Source organism: Pristiophorus japonicus, chromosome 21 (genome assembly GCF_044704955.1).
Source record: "Pristiophorus japonicus isolate sPriJap1 chromosome 21, sPriJap1.hap1, whole genome shotgun sequence".
Lineage (NCBI taxonomy): Eukaryota > Metazoa > Chordata > Chondrichthyes > Pristiophoridae > Pristiophorus > Pristiophorus japonicus.
The window spans coordinates 40165673-40186468 of record NC_091997.1 but is presented as its reverse complement, the minus strand read 5'-3'; the positions used below and the strand labels follow the sequence as shown (position 1 = coordinate 40186468).

General features: G+C 44.4%; 1 protein-coding gene across 1 annotated transcript in view; it reads right to left on the bottom strand.

The window, feature by feature from the left end:
* The window catches only part of LOC139233659 (SH3 and cysteine-rich domain-containing protein 2-like), a 157987-nt gene extending 139106 nt beyond the window's left edge, over nt 1-18881 (bottom strand). Inside the window, exon 1 of the mRNA XM_070864066.1 lies at nt 18705-18881. Within this exon, the coding sequence (XP_070720167.1) occupies nt 18705-18794 (90 nt within the window). The 5' untranslated portion in view covers nt 18795-18881. The remainder of the gene's footprint in view (nt 1-18704) is intronic.
* Between the last annotated feature and the right edge of the window lie 1915 nt (nt 18882-20796).

Genomic DNA, 20796 nt, shown 5'->3' with positions numbered 1-20796 from the left:
AGAGCTAGAGAGGTTTAGGCAGGGAGTTCCAACACTTGTAATTAACTTCACTTAGTTCACTTCTCCCAGTTCAGCACAATGCACTTGGCCACAGAAACAGACACACAAAATAGCATCACGTTTTTGCCCTGGTTTGATTTTTTTTTTAAAACATGTGTTTTGATGGAGTCATCTACTCTTTAAAGAAACATCCGTGACTGAATCTAAAGCTTTCTGCAAAATGAGCTGAGGAAGTAGTAAATGTCATGCATAGTTGTTTAAACATCACAAGTACAATTTGACCAGTCCATTGAAACTTCCCGGATGGTGGGGAAGAATTGAACACGGGGAAGAATATGAAAATTGCTGTGCTGGCCTATAATCTCTGCTCACCTTGTAGCTAGAATTGATTGTGACCAGTGTCCCTCATAGGCAGCAGTTTCTGTTTGTTGCCATGGCAACACTGGCTCTGGAGAAACCTGGGGATCGAAAACTCCCATGGTTCACTTGTAGAAAGTTCACCTCGAGTCCAAAGGTTGTAGGGTCAAGTCCTACCCCAGAGATTTGAGTGGAAATCTAGGCTGACACTGAGAGTACTACAATGTCAGAAGCGCCGTCTTCTTTCCCTTAAGGTGTTAAACAGAGGCCACGTCTGACCGCTGAGGTGGACATCAAAGATCCTATGGCACTATTTCGAAGAAGAACAGAGGACTTCTCCCTGGTGTCTTGGTCAAAGCTGTTGAGGCTAGGACAATTAAACATTTCAAAATGGAGATTGATATTTGTTAGGCAAGAGTATTGAGGATTATGGAATCAAGAAAGGTGCAAGATACAGATTATCCATGATCTAATTGAATGATGGAACATGCTCGAGGGGCTGAATGGCCTACTCCTATTCCTATGTTCCAATATATATCCTTCAATTAACATCACTAAAAACAGATTATCTGTTCAGTGTTACATCGCAATTTGTGGGAGCTTGCTGTGCACAAATCTGGCTGCCGCCTTTCCTACATTACAACAGTGACTACATTTTTCTTTTTGGTGTGAAACATTTTGAGGCATCCTGAGATTGTTAAAGGTGCTATATAAATGCAAATGTTTCTTTCTATCTCTTGAGGGGAGTCTCCTCTCATCTGGAGCCAACAGTATCATCTCCGCCAATTTTTGGGGTGACGTTAGCATCATTGCTGTTAACTAATGGGGGAGATTTATGCTGTCTGGTTTGCACCGTCAAAGTGTGAGCTGCGGCTCAGTGGGTGGCACATTCGCTTCCGAATCAGAAGGTTGTGGGTTCAAATCCTACTCCAGGAACTTGAGTATACAAATCTAGGCTCACACTCCAGTGCAGTGCTGAGGGAGTGCTGCATTGTCGGAGGTGCTGTCTTTCGGATGAGGCGTTAAACTAGGGTGCCGTCTGCCCTCTCAAGTGAACGTAAAAGATCCCATGGCAATATTTTGAAGAAGACCAGGGGAGTTATCCCCAGTGTCCCGGCCAATATATACCCCTCAATCAACATAACAGAAACAGATTATCTGGTCATTATCACATTGCTGTTTGTGGAAGTATGCTTGTGTGCAAATTGGTTGCTGCATTTCCCACATTACAACAATGACTACACTTCCAAAAGTACTTCATTGGCTGTAAAGTGCTATGAGGTGTCCGGTGGTCGTGAAAGGAGTTACATAAATGCAAGTCTTTCTTTCTTTCATTACTTAAACATGTTTAGGCCCAGAGAAAATGGCCTCACAGGACATTTGAAGCCTTCAGAAATCCTTCGGCTAGGTTGGATTGTGTTTTGCTTGCACTGCTAATGTTGGATCTTGTTACTAAGACAGCGTAGCTATAGTTAGAAAACAATAAGTTGTTTCTGAGGAAAGCTACAGCCTTGTCAATATTATTCAGCATATTTCCCAAAGCTAATGAGTAGAATCAATTGTAACACATATTAACTGTTTATAAAATGGGAAGCCTTCTTAGTTAATAGAGAGCAGTAATTGTGCAGAGAAATGTGTTTAAATGCCAATTAGTGTTAATTATGAGGGAAGTCCTGCACTGATGTCCACTGGGATCAGGATTGACTGCCCACATTTTTTTTTTGAAAACAGAACCTTTAAATTGTATCAGGGATACAGCTCCAACAACTGCAAATAACTGGATATCAAAGTACACATTTCCACTTGGATCCAGAGAATAATTAGGTGACTTTTTGGTTGTCTGGATTGATTACATTCAGCGACTGTAAACATTAAATTAGTGTATCTAAACAGATCAAATAAATGAGTGTATCCATCAAACAAAAAAAGTATATAGAAGTCGATCTCCCATTGTGTTGCTCAAAGTGATTCAGATGCTATAATGCTGTCATAAACAGTGGATCAAGTATTGCACAATATTTTGCTCCTAAAACAGGTGCATTATGTTTAACCAGACCTGTCGCTTTAAAGACCAAAAACTATAATTACTGTAAAAAGGATATTTGTTTCCTCACTCCTAAGATTATTCACAAGCTTGGCCCCGAGTTGAGCTTTCAGGCCCAGATCTTCTCCATCACAAAGATTGCCTATTTGCACCTCGATATCATTCACCTCAGCCCCTGCATCAGCCCATCAGCTGCTGAAACCCTGATCCTTGCCTTTGTCACCGCCAGACTTAGCTATTTTATTCCAAGCTCTCCCAACCAGCCTCCCATCTTCCATAAACTTCAGCTCATCCGACACTCTGTGCTCACATCATATCCCACAGCATGTCCCGCTCACCCATCACCTCCGTTCTTGCTGACCTATATTGACTTCTGATCCCTGAATGCCTCCAATTTAAATTTCTCATCCTCGGTTCAAAATAATTTCATGGCCTTGCCCCTTTCTATCTGTGTGATCTTTTCCAACCCTAAAATGCCCATCTTCCCACAACTCTCCGTTCCTCCAACTCTGGTGTCTTGTGCATCCCCCTTCCCTTCCCTTCACCCCACCATTGGCAGCCATGTCTTCAGCTGTATAGAATTCCCTCCCTAAAACTCTCCATCTTCTTCTCCTTTAAAATCCTCTTTAAAACCCAGCAGTTTGCCAAACCTTTGATCATGTCCACCAAACACGTCCTTCTTTGACTTAGTGTCCACTTTCATCCACGCCTTTACAAAGCATCTTGGGACAAGTGGTTATGCCAGGTAAAGCAATGGACTATTCTGACCCGAGGTGAAGCCGAGTCCCTCGAAGCCACAAAGTCAAATTATCGCTAATTAAACACAAGCTCAGGTCAATCATAATTTAATTGTTGGTTGTTCAGGGAACTTTGCAGGTAGAAATGTGTGCGTGCACGAGATGTACCATTCTTAATATTACTAGCAGATCTCCTGTGCTGTTGCTTATAGACAATCTTTTTATACACTATTTTATAATGACAGGAGCATTGTACTCTAATACACAATTAACTATTCTGCTGCTAAGGTAGCAGACTCTCACTAAGGCCACAAAGTCTAAACACTACACTCAGGGTGCATAGGAAATTTGCAGACTGGAATACACTCATCAGTTTCAGGCTGAAATTCAGGGCAATCTAGTATTTTAAGATCGTGTTATATCTGTAATAGAGTACAAGGGCTCCAATGCTGGATATATCATTTTTAATATGCTACTAGTGAATATACTGCATTGTTTATGGTAATCTGGATGATAGGACCATTATACCACGTAGCACAATGCCATGTAAAGCATGATCATTTAATGCACGATTCTGCTGCGAAGGAACAGCTTTACTTAAGGTGGCTTGTCTCGTTAAGACAATAAAGTCTAATTGCTGGAAGTATGCACCACCCTCGGTCAAACAAAGTGTAATTATTTGGTGTGAGAACTATAAGGAGCGGGGTAATCACAGTTTAATTGCTTTTCAGGCTGAAATCAGAAACTAGGATGAAACTATTGGCTAACCAAATTTTAATTTGATTTTACGTTTTAAAGTTTAATTTGTTTTAATTGCCGGTGCTTTTAGTGTCCCCTTCCCTTTTATAGGGGGCACCGGAGAAATTGTGATTTTAGTGCCCAAAAAAAACAAAAAACAAAACAAAAAAAAAAACACAAAAAAAAAACCAAAAAAAGGAAAAAAAGGGCTTTGTAAATGTCTGGTGTGTCACCCAGGTCGGGTGGCACAGTTTAATGTTTATGTTTTGCAGGTAGACTCTAAAAGATATGAAACTATTGGCTTACCTGCTTCTCTTCCGCAGTTACATCCGAGCCAGAGTGTTCCTGGAGATGGAGCACGCGGTGTTCACCGGTATGCTCGTGGCCTTCCGCGAGAGGTGGGCGGTGGAGGAACTGGAGTGCATCATCACCCCGGCAACCAAATTTTGATTTGATTTGTAAGGTTTTCTTAAACATTTTTGGCTAGTTTGCAGTTTCTAGTTGTTGTGTCCCTTTAACACTTGGCACTTGGTTTAACTGTATAACTTAAAAGAATTGAAACTATTGGCTTCTTTTCTTTTCGGAATGTGATGATTAAAAATTATTTTATGTCAAGGGCTATAGATATTCTGACTCCTGTGTCAATAAGGTATTTTCTGTTGTTTGAGAGGTGGCAGAGGGGTGGGGGGTGGGGGGGGTGGGGGGGGTTCTGCACAGTCCAGATAACGAGCTTTTTCTTTAAATAGTAGAAATGTGCACAGCAATCCGTTGCAAGAAATTTGCCTATAATTAAAAGCGTCAAAAAAATGTGCCATGACAACAGGAAACACAAGCAAATGTATCTATTTTTATATTATACATATATAATTGCCCCCTGGTTAGGTTTTATCCCTAATTCGTGTTCTGTGATGTTGGAAAGTTCTTGTTGTTGGTTTATCTCACGTCATGTCATTGTGGCTCAGTTTTGGATGTTCGGTGCTAGGAGCTGCGCTTGGTATAACTAAATTGCAAACCCATTTTTTAATAACTTGGTTTAGGATTGTGTTCTACATGGTGCAGAGAGGAAATCTTCCCCCATCATAGCTTCAAGTATAGGGGTTCGGTTTCGACGCAAACATCAATCATACTCAGTGATTAAGTAACCAGACTGCGAATTCATGCAGCTTCTATGTAGAAGACGTGGGAGTGGGGCAGGACCTTTCCCACAGAGCGTGCTGCTTGTTTACTCATCATTGAGCTGCAAGAATCAGACAAATATTGGGAACAAAACTCAGTGACTATAATTAAAAGGGACTCCTGTCAAGCTGTTGGGAAAACTGCTACAATTATGTAATCACATTGATGATCTACAATATTATCTAGTGACAAGAAAGATGTTATTCGGGCACTCCCATAATATATATGATTATTTTTTTTTTGTTAAAGTCATAATCAGGGCCATTTATTTCAGGGCGAGTCAGTCAAATTCTATTTTTACTACAGGTTTCTGATATTGTTACTTTTGTTTTGGGGCTCGCACTTCACGATTCCACCCATTGTGGCCCGACATCCTAAAACCAGCCACCTTGGTCATAGTTTAGAAAGCTATTGGAAATAAAAATGGAAAATGCTTAGTGTAAGTATCGCATCAGTAAATTAAGTTGAAGCTCCCCCAGCAGCTTAGTCAGTGATTGTACGGCATGGTCTTCTACTAATCCATACTGAGCAGGAGGTCCCAAGCTTAGCAGTGGTCCCCACCATGTAGCAATAGCCCAACAACAAGTGACTAGGCTTGAGCATTGAAGAATGGCCACTTGGGTAAGGGACGGCTGGTGTCCAAGGAACTGTACCCCAGCAAGAGGCAAGAAGCGGAGGGGAGACAACTCAAAGAAAGATAGTAAGTTTAGTATTAATTGAAGCATAGAGTTCTTTCATTGTTTTTTAATTCATTCTGCGGATGTGGGCATCGATAGCAAGGTCAGCTCTTATTGCCCAACCCTAGTTGCGCAGAGGTGGTGGTGTTGCACCTTCTTCTTAGCAGTTTGATACAACTGAGTGGCTTGCTAGGCCACTTCAGAGTGTAGTTAAGAGTCAACCACTTCGGTATGGGGCTAGCTACATATAGGCCTGACCAGGTAAGGACAACAGGCTTCTTTACCCTAAAAATAGAAAGAAGTTAATGAATCAATTGGGTTTTTACGACAATCCGACTGATGCAAGCTTTTTATTTCCATTTTTTAAAAACGGAATTAAAATTCTCAAACTGCCATGGTGGGATTTTGAACTCATTCTCAAGCTTATTAGTCCAGTAACCCAGTAACACACCCAAACATTTACCTGAAAACAGGTAAATTATCTGGGGATCTACATTTGAATTATTAAGCCTGTAAATCTTGCAACTGGAATCCCAACAATAAACACATTTGAAATCCTGAACAAATGTCTTTATACGGGGAAGAATTGATTTTCAACTATAGGAGTTTCCTCCACGCCCGACTACTTCTGTCTCATCCATGTCATGAAGTAGCTTGCAATTTAACACTTGCATTCAATTCATAGTTTGCCATTATTCATTGCTTCTTTATTCCAGTTCTCACTCTAGTATGTCAGCTGTGGCTCAGTGGGCAACACTCTCGCCTCGGAGTCAGAAGGTTATAGATTCAAGTCCCATTCCAGAGACTTGAGCACAAAAATCTGTGCTGACATTTCAGTGCGGTACTGAGGGAGTGCTATACTGTCGGATGAGATGTTAAACCTCTGCTTTCTCAGGTAGACGTAAAAGATCCCATGGTACTATTTTGAAGAAGAGCATGGGAGTTTTGTCCTGGCCAATACTTATCCCTCAATCAACATCACACAAAAAAAATTATCTGGTCATTATCACATTGCTGTTTGTGGGAAATGCTGTGCGCAAATTGGCTGCCGCATTTTCTACGTTACGACAGTGACTACACCTCAAAAGTACATCATTGGCTGCAATACACTTTGGGACGTCCTGAGGTCATGGAAGACGCTATATAAATGCAAGTCTTTTTTTTAACCAAATGCTTCTAAGATGTCTTGACAAATACACAGAAAGTGAATAATTTTTATACACTTCAGTCAATATTTTAACAGAAGTGTTTCCTCTGGGATCCGATTGATGCAGTATTTCACAATGTCAAGCATTAAAAATTAAAGGGTTGTTTTAGGCATTTGGCCAGATTGCAAGTAGGCGATCACACTTTTAATGCAACATTCCCCAATGGAATACAGGCCTTTATGTTTAAAGGACTAGAATACAAAGAAAGAAAAGACTTGCATTTATATTGCTCCTTTCACAGTCACTGGACATCGGAAAGTACTTTACAGCCAACTAATTACTTTTGGAGTGTAGTCACTGTTGTAATGTGGAAAACAAGGGGGTAGGAGTTATGCTGCAGCTGTACAAAACCCTGGTTAAATCACACCTGGAGCACTGTGAGCAGTTCTGGGCACTGTGCCTTAGGAAGGATATATTGGCCTTGGAGGGAGTGCAGCGTAGGTTTACCAGAATGATACCTGGATCCAAGGATTAAAATTATGAGGAGGGATTACACAAATTAGGGTTGTATTCCCTAGAATTTAGAAAGTTAAGGGGTGATCTGATCGAAGTTTAAAGATATTAAGGGGAACAGATAGGATAGATAGATAGAGAGAAACGATTTCCACTAGTTGGGGAGCCTAGAACTTGGGGGGGGGGGGGGGGGTGCATGATCTAAAAGTTAGAGCCAGACATGTCAGGAGCGAAATTATGAAATACACACAAATGGTGGTGGAAGTTTGGAACTCTCTTCCACAAATGGCAATTGATGCTAGATCAATTGTTAATTTTAAATGTGAGATTGATAGATATTTGTTGACTAAAGTTGTTAAGGATATGGAGTAAGGTCACAGATCAGCCATGATCTCACTGAGTGGTGGAATAGACTTGAGGGGTTGAATGGCCTACTCCTGTTCCTATGTTTCCAACCTTCTAATTTCCTGATGCAAACACCAGAGCTCTAATCTTCTTGCTTGGGTATTCAGAAGCATCGGAAATTAAACAATGTCACACAGAATGTCACTATCTCCTTATCCCTACTCAATCCAAAAGCCTGTACTACGCATTATAATTTGGTTCTCAGTTTTATCTTTCTAATCAGTCCAACTGCAAATAAGAGCGCTAAATGGACATTGGCTCTTCTTGTTTTTCCAATGGAACGAAATATTGGTTTTACACTATCCTGCAAACTTTGGTCAGATATGGTATGGGTTAGATGAGGTGTAAAGCCTGCTCAACATATGCCAGTAATTTAGTGTGACTTCAATTTCAGAAGAACATCACTCACGGTATCAGTTGGACATATCTACTTCCCTGCAACAGACAGGCTTAGGGCTTCTCTGGGTCAGATTATCCAATTGTGAGAATGTGTGCTGTCCTGACTTGGTCACTAGCAAATTCAGTTGGACTTGGAGCCAAGAGCCCAAAATTCCTCTGACAAAATGCCTATTTTTCTCCATAATTAATGTCTTGCTGATGACATTGTAGAAGTGTGCAGCTTTGAAACATGCAATATCCATGAATTCAGTTTTTTTTGGCTGTCGCTTAATTACAGTACACAGAACATACATGCTCCCATTTTGCACCAAAGAAGGAATTTTACTTCAAATGTCTTAGAACTCAAAGGACAGTATTCTAACCTGGCTTATGCAAATTACACATGCTGTTGTAGCTTCCATGAGCTTTTTTATTTGTTAAATTACATTTTCAAACTCCTCACTCTGATTTGTAAAGCTGACCAGGGTAAATTTACCAATGGTGTGTGATATTGCTCGTTGTCTCAGGTCCATTATTGTACCATCAGGATTTGGTCAACTATACATAAGCATAGACATAGATAAACACAACGTAGTAATCTCGCAAAATACAAATTAAGATATCAGCTTCACATCACCACCTGTGACAGAGACTGTAATTCCTGTATTGGACGGTTCAGTTACCTAAGAACTCACTTTTAGAGTGGAAGCAAGTCTTCCTCGATTTTGAGGGACTGCCTATGATGATAAGGGGTGCTTTTCTGAGATGGGTTGAAGTACAGTGGTGGGGCTGAGAGGAGGGAGCAATGCTCTGCATCTAGTCATGCTATACATGACCCGAAAGCATTTGGTGCCAACGCTGGGTCCCGATCACCCGCTTACTTTAATGAGCGCAAAAAAAACTCTTTAGAAAATAATAAAATCCTAATGTTCATCACATGTAAAGTCCAGCTTTAATTTTTCAGTTTTAAAACACAAGTTTCAACCTATTAATATCTATGGAAATCTGATCAATTAAAGACTGTGTGGTCATCCGAGAGTCTCACAAGATACTGTGTCACAACAGACATCACATTTGACAATGCTACGATCAACACGCCAATCTCGCCTGTCACAGCAAATGCACTCATTAAAAACATGAAAATATGACTTGCACCAGATATATTGTTTGCTGCAATAACTTGTCAAACACAAACTGCAGTGGAGCTTTGGGACGAATTGCTCCAGAAACCCAGGTGCCTGCTTGAAAAATACCTATAATGGCAACACTAATATTGCAAAATCTCTCCTTTAAGCCTCGCAGTATTTATTTTTGACCATAGACAAAAATCACATACAATTATAAAAGTCAGTTAGTGATTTTAAAACTGCCTTGGCCCATACATGTAAATTCCCTAATTTTGCACTATGCATGATGATGTCATTTTCACTTTTTTTTCAGATTTGATTATTGTGGTATCATCGTGGTCAAAATCAAAAATCTGCATTTCTCATTATAGAATCATAAAAATTTAAGCACAGGAGGAATGAATGCAGCTCATCATACTCCCATCAATGCTGGCTCCACACTGGAGCTATCTACACTAATCTTATTTTCTTGCTCTTGATATTTTTCGTTTTGAAGTGTTTTTCTAATTCCCTTTGAATTTCTGTAGAACATGTGCCAAACACTGAAGGCAATTCTGTGTTACCAGTAACCATGACCAAATCTTCAGATCTTCCTGTAAATGTTGCACCCCTCCCCCCTCCTGTATTTTAACAAGACAAGAAAACATGAAACAAAGAAGCTGATTCAACTGACCAAGCCTGTTGTTTCCACTAATCATCTACCCAAATGTCAAATTTATCTGTTTGTCTGTAACACTGTTGCAAAGTGCCTTGGGACATTTTACGACATTAAAGGCGCTATATAAATTTAAATGATTATTACCCAACCCATATAAAATAAGAACGAGGGAACATCATAAAATTAAGGATGGCCATTTAGGAGTGAAATCAGAAAGCAATTTTTCCACACACTGAAGTTATCTTCTCCAAAATATGTGGATGCTGGGAGATTTGGAGCTTTCAAGATGGAGAGCGATAGAATTCTTTGGTAAGGGTATTAAGGGATATTTTTGCCAGACCGCCCTAAATGGGCAGCGGAAACGTTACAAGGACACCCTCCCTGAAAAAATGCGACATCACCACTGACACCTGGGAGTCCCTGGCCAAAGACCGCGCTAAGTGGAGGAAGTGCATCCGGGAGGACGTTGAGCACTTGAGTCTCAACGCCGAGAGCATGCTGTAATCAAGCGCAGGCACCGGAAAGAGCATGCAGCAAACCAGTCCCACCCACCCCTTCCCTCAACGACTATTTGTCCCATTTGTGACAGAGTCTGTGGCTCTCGTATTGGACTGTTCAGCCACCAAAGAACTCACTTCAGGAGTGGAAGCAAGTGTTCCTCGATTCCGAGGGACTGCCTATGATGATGATGAAGGGATATTAGATTTGAGGTACAGATCAGCCAATTGAATGACGGAACAGGCTCAAGAAGCTGAATGGCCTCCTCCGATTCCTATGTTCTTAAATCTCCGGAGGAAAGATCCTGGATAGTTTCTCTTACCCCCATTCCCCCGAAGAAAAGATACATCAAGAACTCCAGAATACTTTTCTAACTGTACAGCTTTCATTCTGTATCCTAAGTGTAGTGTCCCTGCACCTTACTACAAACTCATATGAGGCATAGATATATCAGACACGGTCACTCTGTGACCTTCACCTTTATTGCCAGGACCAAGGCGTGCTGACCCTGGGTGGACCTCCCCTTTTATACCTGGAAACCCGCAAGTTCACCCCCTGTGGTCAGGCTGTGCATTTCTAGGGTACAGGTATAGTGTGCATGAGTTACAGTTACATGACGGTGTCATTGCAAGATGGTTAAATACATGACATCACCTCCCCCCTTAAGTCTTTTTGTTTCAGAGGTTAAGTCTGTCAGGTGGTCGACGCTCTCTCGTGGAGCGCCGCAGTTGTGGCTCTGGTGGCTGAGCCTCGGCATGCATCTCTGTCACTTGACGTGATTCCGGCCGCAGGAACTGTGCATGCTGAGGACTGTCTTTGTTGCTCGTCCGTTGGCAGTGGTGTGGGTGCCATCTCATGCTCTTCTTCAGGTTCCTCCGTGTCGATGCTGAACCTTTTCTTTACTTGGTCTAAGTGTTTGCGGCATATCTGCCCATTGTTTAGTCAGACCACCATGACTCTATTTCCTTCTTTGCCAATTACAGTGCCCTCAAGCCACTTGGGTTCCAAAGCATGGTTAAGAACAAATACCGGGTCATCAATTCCAAACACGTCCCCCTTGAGTTTCGATCATGGAGCTCAGTTTGGAACTGGCATTTGTCCTCAACAATGTCTGCCAGGGCTGGGTGAATGAGGGACAGCCGTGTCTTGAGTGTACGTTTCATGAGGAGTTCCGTTTGCGGTACTCCCGTGAGCGAGTGTGGCCGGAACTTATAGGCCAACAGGAGGCACAAGAGGCGGTACTGAAGGGAGGGTCCTTGGATGGATAGCATGCCCAGTTTTATGACTTGGACCACCCGTTCCGTCTAGCCAATGGAAGCCGGCTTGAACGGCGCTGTCCGGACGTGCTTGATACCATTGCCCGACATAAACTCCTGGAATTCATGGCTGGTGAAACATGGGCCACTGGCGCTGGCCAGGATGTCCGGCAAGCCATGGGTCGCGAAAACCGTACGCAGACGCTCCATGTCGTGCACGAGTTCAATATGATGCACTCGATCCACTTTGAGTATGCATCAACAACGATGAGGAACATTTTCCCCATGAACGGGCCCGCATAGTCTACGTGAATACATGACCATGGTCTGGTGGACCAGGGCCACGGGCTGAGTGGGGCCTCCCTGGGAGCATTGCCCAGCTGGGCACACATCGTGCACCTGCGAACACAGTGTTCCAGGTCTGAGTCAATCCCCGGCCACCATACATGTGACCGGGCAATGGCTTTCATTAACACGATGCCAGGGTGAATTCCCTGATGAATGTTTCCCTTCCTTTCTGGGGCATGACTACCCAGCTGCCCCATAGCAGGCAGTCTGCTTGGATGGAGAGCTCATCCATCCGTCTCTGAAACGGTCTGACTTCCTCGGGGCACGCCCTGTGTGCGGGCGCCCAATCCCCAGTCAGGTCACATTTCTTTATCATGTATAGGAGGGGGTCCCTGTTGGTCCAGAGTTTGATCTGGCGGGCTGTAATGGGGGAGCCCGCAGTGTCAAAAGCCTTAACGGCCATGACCATCTCGGCGCTCTGCTTGGTGGTGGCCAGTGGGAGCCTGCTGAGCGCGTCAGCGCAATTTTCGGTGCCTGGCCGGTGCCGTATGGTGTAGTCATACGCAGCCAGTGTGAGGGCCCAGCGCTGTATGTGAGCTGACGCATTGGCATTGACAGCCTTGCTGTTGGACAACAAGGATGTTAACGGCTTGTGGTCCGTCTCTAGCTCGAACTGTCTACCGAAGAGGTACTGGTGTATCTTTTTCACACCGTAAACACACGCGAGTGCTTCCTTCTCGACCATGCCGTATTCACGCTCTGCCTGGGAGAGCGACCTGGAGGCGTAAGCCATCGGTTGGAGTTGGCCGTCATCGTTACCCTACTGCAAAAGAAACCCATCCCTGTAGGATGAGGCATCGCATGTTAAGACCAGTTTGTTTACAGGGGTCATACAAAGTCAATAGTTTGTTGGAACACAGCAGGTTCCTCGCCTTATTGAAAGCCCGTTCTTGACAGTCCCCCCAAAACCATTCACAACCTTTATGCAGGAGCATGTGTAATGGCTCCAACAATGTGCTTAAGTTCAGCAGAAAGTTCCCAAAATAGTTCAAACGTCCCAGGAATGATCGCAACTCCAACGTGTTGCCGGGCCTAGGCGCCCGGCGGATCGCCTCCGTTTTTGATTCAGTGGGCCGGATCCCATCTGCGGCAACCCTCCTGCCCAGGAACTCGACCTCTGGGGCCAAAAACACACACTTGGCCTTTTTCAGCCGCAAGCCTACCCAATCCAATCGGCGTAACACTTCCTCCAGGTTGTGGAGGTGTTCTTCGGTGTCTCGACCCGTTATGAGAATGTCGTCTTGGAATACGATCGTTCCAGGAGTGGATTTGAGCAAGCTGTCCAGGTTTCTCTGAAAGACGGCTGCTGCCGAACGAATGCCAAACGCACACCTGTTGTAGACAAATAATCCCTTGTGTGTCGTGATGGTGGTCAGAAGCTTGGATTCTTCAGCCAGTTCCTGAGTCACGTAGGCCGAAGTGAGGTCCAACTTCGTGAACAGCTTGCCACCTGCCAGCGTGGCAAAAAGGTCCTCCGCTCTCGGAAGCGGGTATTGGTCTTGCAGAGATACTCGGTTGATGGTGGCTTTGTAGTCGCCACAAATCCTAACCGAGCCATCTGCTTTGAGGATGGGAATGATGGGACTTGCCCAGTCGCTGGATTCAACAGCCGAAATTATGCACTCTCTGAGCAGCCTGTCCAGTTCACATTCAATTTTTTCACGCATCACATACGGCACCGCTCTGGCTTTGTGGTGCACTGGTCTGGTGTCCGGAGTGAAGCGTATCACTACTTTAGTGCCTTTGAACGTTCCGACACCAGGCTGAAACAGTGACCCGATTTTTGCAGGACCTGTGAGCATGAACTTCGCTCCACGGATGAAATGGCATGCACATCCCCCCATTTCCAATTCATCTCAGCTAGCCAACTCCTCCCCAAAAGCGTAGGGCCATTTCCCGGAACGATCCAGAGTGGCAGCCGGTTCTGTAATCCATTGTGTGTTACCACCAAGTTTGCACTGCCCAGCACTGGGATGATCTCTTTGGTGTATGTCCGTAGCTGCCTCTCAATGCGTTCCAGTTTGAGCCTGCTAGCTCTGTGTGGCCATAGTCTCTCAAATGGTTGGGCGCTCATGAGTGACTGGCTAGCTCCCATATCCAGCTCCATGTGCACTGGGATGCCATTCAGTAAGACTTTCATCATCATGGGTGGCGTTTTAGTGTATCAGCTGTGGACGTCAGCCACATGAACCTGCTGAACTTCAGCATCTATGGCTTTACCCCAGGCCTCACGCTGCATTGCAGACCCCTCGTCTGGTTCCTCTGTCTCGCAGATTAGCCTCGCTACTGCCTTTTTGCACATCCTGGCCAAGTGTCCACTGACATTACAAATCCTACAGGTTTATTGCTGGAACCTGCAGCTTTTCGCATGTGTCTACCCCCACACCTCCAGCATGAGCTGAGATTGAGATTGCTGTTACCAAAAGGACTATTACCAGGCATTCTTATCTGATTGCCCATTTGATTGTTTCTAAGCACTCTGATGGTGAGTGTTAATGGTCCCATCGCGGGATGCATTGTTCCTCGAGATGGCGTGAATTGCCGATCCCCTTTCTATTGTCCTTGTTGTGGGCCCACACTAGAGTCTGTTGCTGCCTGGGCGGTTTTGAAATGCCCTTGCCTGCCTGCAGGGTCTCGAGCTGCGTTCACCATGTTAACTCCTTGGTCCATCGCCATGTTTGGACCAGGGCTGCATGCGTAAATTAGCTTGGTCTCCTCTTCCCCTGCCATAAAGGTCTGAGCTATCAACGCCGCCCCTTCTAAAGTCAAGTCCTTAGTCTTTATGAGCTTCCTGAAAATGCCAGCATGATTAATGCCCTTGATGAAAAAGTCCCTTAACATCTCTCCCCTGCAGGCATCGGAGAATTTACAGAGACTGGCCAAGTGCCGCAGTTCCGCCACGAAGTCCGAGACGTTTTGGCCCTCCCGGCGCCGGTGAGAGTAGAACTGGTGCCGGGCCATGTGTACGCTACTCGCCGGCTTGAGATGCTCACTGATCAGCTGAGCTGAACTCTTCAAAGGACTTGTCCACCGGCTTTTCGGGTGCGAGCAGGTCTTTCTTCAGTGCATCTGTCTGTGGTCCGCAGCTGGTCAGTAGATGCGCCCTCCGCTTGTCAGCCGCTGTCTCTTCCAGCCAGTCCTTTGTGACAAAGCTCTGCTGGAGTCTTTCCACGATGTCGTCCCAGTCCTCACCCACACAGTAACGTTCCTCTGTGCCACCGGTGGCCATTCTCGTGATTCGGTGATTCCCGTTTCTCGTCGCCAAATGTAGTGTCCCTGCACCTTACTACAAACTCACACGAGGCATAGATATTTCAGACACGGTCACTCTGTGACCTTCACCTTTATTGCCAGGACCAAGGAGTGCTGACCCTGGGTGGGACCTCCCCTTTTTTACCTGGAAACCCAGGTGAGGAGTGTCTCCCGCAAGTTCACCCCCTGTGGCCAGGGTGTGCATTTCTAGGGTACAGGTACAGTGTACATGAGTTACAGTTACATGACGGTATCATTGCAAGATGGTTAAATACATGACACTAAGGAAGTTACCTTCCTTGGAATGACAATTTCACAATGCAGCACCTCAGGAACCATTATGTTCCATCACACGATAGATCATCTCTATCTATAATGGTTTCTCTGTATTGTTTTCCAGGTGTGAAAAGCATCAGGAAAACTATTGTATAACAGTGCAATTATTCTAGTATTTTGCTAAAGGAACGTGGCTGCTCCATCTGATGGAGACTGTGTACCTCATTTACTCACCAGTATCTCTTCTACAATGGGCCCATGTATTGAAAATCACAAGTTTGCATCCCTTAGTGGATGCGCAGATCCTGAACGTTTGAATTTGTGCAACCTCATACTGTTCTGGGTGGGAGGAAGCAAATTAAAACATGAATTAAAAAGTTAGGTAGAGAAGACAGGCGTGTCAACATGAAAGAAATATGGAGGGGTGGGTGGTGTTTACAGTACTCTCAGTAACTTTCTGTTCTCCATCGACATCCATACATCTACAAAAGTTTCCCGTCAGAATCATTGGATAGAGATCAAGAGCAGCAATGCTGACTAATTTTTCTCTTTCCTTGCCCAGGAACATGGAAGCCATTTGTAGCACAATAGCGACTGCCCCTGGCGAGATGGTCTAACATAGCTCAGACTAGGAATCGTAGGTGGGATTGAAAACTCATTGAAACACATGTTTATGTGCTTATTTTAAAAATGACAAATGTAGCTCCCTTGAGAGTGGGTAAAGCTATGATATAATGTAGCACAAAACCACTTGGACTCCAGGTCACATTCCTATTTGAAGCTGAATTAGCTCATCTTAGTTAAGATTCTACAATTGGCCTCCTGGGTTAGGAATGAAAAAAAAAGTTCACACTTCTGACCTCCTACCAGTCATTACAAGTGGAAATTGTGCATGTATGAACATCAGATTAGAATAGGATCAAGCTCAGCTGTAGTGCCCTCCACAGCTGAATAGTCTACTGACCCTCACTGTCTAGGCCCACATGTGAAGAATGGTCACTGTACCAAGGTCCTGGAGGGCTGTCAGTGCTGTTGAAGGTGATCTGACAAGAGTCAGTCCCTTTAGAAGAGATGGGGAGAAACTTGCCATACATACATACATACAAACAGGTGACATATACATAGACACACACACATACATGTAAAAATATTCTATTTGAAATGATAATGAACATTTATCATCCCTAATAAGTAACACTTGGTAAGTTTGTAATTACTCCATCTTCCTCATTGGCCTCAGAGTTCCACCAAAATATTGAAATGTTTGTGTGGAGCGACCTTCCCTTGCACCATGAACCTCTTCAACATTTAAAGTGTAGAGTACGCTGAATAGGGTTATCAACTTTGGTTGGCCGTTCTCCTGGAGGTTTCATCACAAGACCTCCCGCCGTGAACACCATTCCCAGTCAAACACCCTTTCTTTCCCCCCTCCCCCCACCCCATGTCCAATATGTTAGAATCAAAAAATGAGTGCATTCAAAGAAAATGTTTGATTGTCCCTGTGCTTTTTCTCCTGGGTTGCTCATAGCCGTGTCCTGAAGATTAATCTGCAATTCCTGGAGACTCCAGGCCAATCCAGGTGGGTTGGCAACCCCAACGCTGCTGTACTTTTTGAGCGCAAGAATGAATACATCTTTGATACGAATCTCTTAAATAAAAGTGCATCATCCCTTTCATTTAGTTAAAATCTGCAAGCATTTTAATACATAATTCTCAGTAACAAGTGTCGTGAACTGTTCAATACTCGCACTCTGTTAATGAAAATAAGAAATATACTGACAGGATCTTTAAAAAGCCAATTATTTATGTTTTCAAGGTTTCAGCAGAGACTATGTGAGGCAAGGCCATACATAAAAGTCACTTGGAAAAGCAGATTCGAAAGTTCAATGCAGATGTCCAAAATGGGCAAATGGTTTGTTGCACGTGACAATGAGCTAATGAAATTGATGTCACATGATCAACTGAGGTGTCCTACCTAAACATCACATCATCTTTAAATAACATAATTTCTGGTATAACTTGCTCGCCAGCCTCTGTGAGTAAATCTAATTCAATCGCAGCATTGTAAATGTGTGTCTGCATCAGCACTGACAGGACGAACGGCAAGTCTAAATAAGTGGTCCTCTTGAAACATCCCAAAAGCATAGCTGTAGACAGAAGGCAGTATTTTAATGATATCACACAACGGTGTATTTTGCTGCCAACTCCTGAGAAGTATGCACTCCCAATGAGTGTGTAAGCAATTCAAATACACTTGCAACTCGCCGCAGTGACTGAACACAGCTACTGGAGAAAGATCTGGTGCCAAGTACATCGTACACCGCGCAAGGACAACGGAGCTGACCGATTGGGTAGGGATCTGTTTTAAATATATAAAACAATACAGGGTCTACGGGGTCCAGTATGCACTTTGCTTACAAGGTGGGCTGAGTGGCATTACAGCCCGTCCTAACTCACTCATACATCAGCACGATAAACTGCAGTGTCCATGTAAATAAACCCTTCAGCAATCGTCGTCATTCTCCGCTTGCGAAATACGTACATTAGTTTCTCGCACATCTCTGGTGCGAGTGCGAATTTCTGCAGCCTGGCTCGATGTAAGATATTGCAAACTAAGTGAGAGGAGGGAAATAGACGCGCAGATCTTCCCCTCAAATCTACATTCCTTTGACTAAAGCAGCTCTCCTTTTTAAATTGCAATATTCAGAGAGGATAACGACACCTTATTTGGACCCTCTACCTAACCTCACAGCGATCACCAACATTGCAAAATAAGTCAATGGGACAGTGACCCTTTATTACTGGATAATTGGTCACTTAAAACAACAAGATCTCCCATCCACTAGCTCTGTTTTTGCTGTTGCATTGAATTCAAAATCGTTGCAAAAAAAGACATACGATACAATTTCAAGTTCAAAAATTAAAAGCTCTTAATTATAGGTAGGACGCTGCATTTATCCAGTGTGACAACCACTTTAAACAAAAGTCCAGTATTGAGATTAGAAATCAGACTGCACAGAAGGTGAGCCGTTCGGCCCGTCGTGCGCGGATCAGCTCTTTGAGAGCTGTCCAATTTCGTCCCAGACCCCAGCCTTTTCTCCCCACAATTGTCTCACCTTCGTCTCTTGCTGGCTGCACACAGAGCCAGGTGATCTCTGGAGTTCTGTATTCTGGGGGTCGTTCTCCGTCTCGGTGTTTTCCGTCATGGTCAGGTGAATGCGGGCTTTAAATCCCCTAGTTGCTGTCGGCAGTGTGCGTGTTGTGTTTGTACAGGCGGCCGGCACCTTGTATTTTCGCTCTGATCAACTCGCGCGCCCCACTCTACAACTTTGATACATTTCCACTGTAACAAACCATCCTCCGGCCGCGCCCCCTCGGCCGCTGATTGGGTCCCCGCCGCCTGTTTAGCATATGCCTCTGCGCCCGCGACGTCCGGAGGGACGTCCGTGATTGGCTGCAGCAGAGCAAAGCCTCATGTCTGTGGGCGGGGGCCATGGGGGCAGGTGGCCTGGTCCCGTTATCTGGGTTGTATTCTGTGGTCTGGGGTGGATTCTCTTTGTTGGGCAGGCAGCAACAGTTGGGCTACTACAACTTCAGTGCCCCTGAGCTACCATATGATGGGGATGAGGGTGGAATTGGACATGGGGTCCTGTATTCCACCACTGTCCAGTGACCTCTGCTGGAAGGTCCCCTGTGTGATCATTCCACTGAATCAGACTGGCTGTGATGGGTCCATTAACTAGATTAGAAAACGTCACTATTTTGTCTCAACTATACTACAGCTATGGAACTGTAGTCCAGCATGATTCAGCATCTTCAAGTGAGGCCATATCATTAAAATTAAACAGCAGTGGACCACACAAGACCTGTGACACAAGACCAGGCTTAATGAGTCTGCCCATTTCCGGTTGATCTCAATTTCACCCACACCTTCATTCTTAATGCTCCTTTATCTCTATAAACACATCTAATTGTTTATTAAACTACTGATAAACCTATTTAATTTATTTGTTCGGCCAAGAAATCCCACCACATTATACCCGCTATACAGATGTAAAAAAAAGGCATCTAAGGGTCCAATATGGTGTCCCATGTCAGAAGTATTGCATCGGGCTGTTCAGTAGGCACCTACAGCACATGCCATAAGTATTAAAAAGCTACTTATAATAAAATAAGAATCCTAAGAGAAGTAGTGACGTGTGGTGCAGTGATTTTAGGAGAGTGAGGAAAGCAGGGGAGAGGAGTACTGTGAGGAGTAATGGTACAGGTGTGTGGAGAGAGTAATTGAGGTGAGAGATAAAATTCTTACATTGACAACTCTGGTGAGGTCATTAAATGTTTTTCTGGCATTGAAGCCATGTCATAGAAACATAGAAAATAGGAACAGTAGTAGGCCATTTGGCCCTTCGAGTCTGCACTGCCATTCAATATGAACATGGCTGATCCTCTATCTCAACATCATATTCCCGCTTTTTCCCCATACCCCTTGATGTCTTTTGTTTCTAGAAATCTATCTATCTCCCTCTTAAATATATTCAGTGACTTAGCCTCCACAGCCTTCTGTGGTAGAGAATTCCACAGGTTCATCACTGAGTGAAAAAATTTCTCCTCATCGCGGCCCTAAATTTCCTACCCCATATCCTGAGACTGTGACCCTTTGTTCCAGACTTCCCAACCCGGGGAAACATCCTCCCCGCATCCAGTCTATTCAACCCAGTCAGAATTTTATACGTTTCAATGAGATCCCTGAGATGTCTTGAGTGCTACGCTCCTAGAATTGATCTCCTTAGTGACCTCTTCCTACTGTCTTCTGAGGTGTTGCCTGGAGGGCCTTCTGTGCCCCATCTCCCTGGGAAGAACACAAGAACTCCCACCTCCTGTCCACCTCTTGGTCCAGAGATTCCAACGCTGCATTGGAGTACCTGGGTGCCCTCATAGACCTTGCAGCCAACTACCTGGTTATCTCTTTCTCTCATCCCTAGTGCTGGCTGTTGGTGAGGTGCAAGTTCCACAGGTGCCAGCTTAACATTTCGGGGCCATCCTCGGTCTGAATAGTTTTAATTGGATCACTGTGATCTGCCTTTCTGACCTAACGGAACAAAATCAGGGGTCCTGCTCCTGATCCCTCCTGGCAGGGGGTGGGGGTGGGGGGGGAGGAGTTTGTGTGTGGGCGTCGGTTAAAGAAAGGATCAATTGGCTCCACATGAA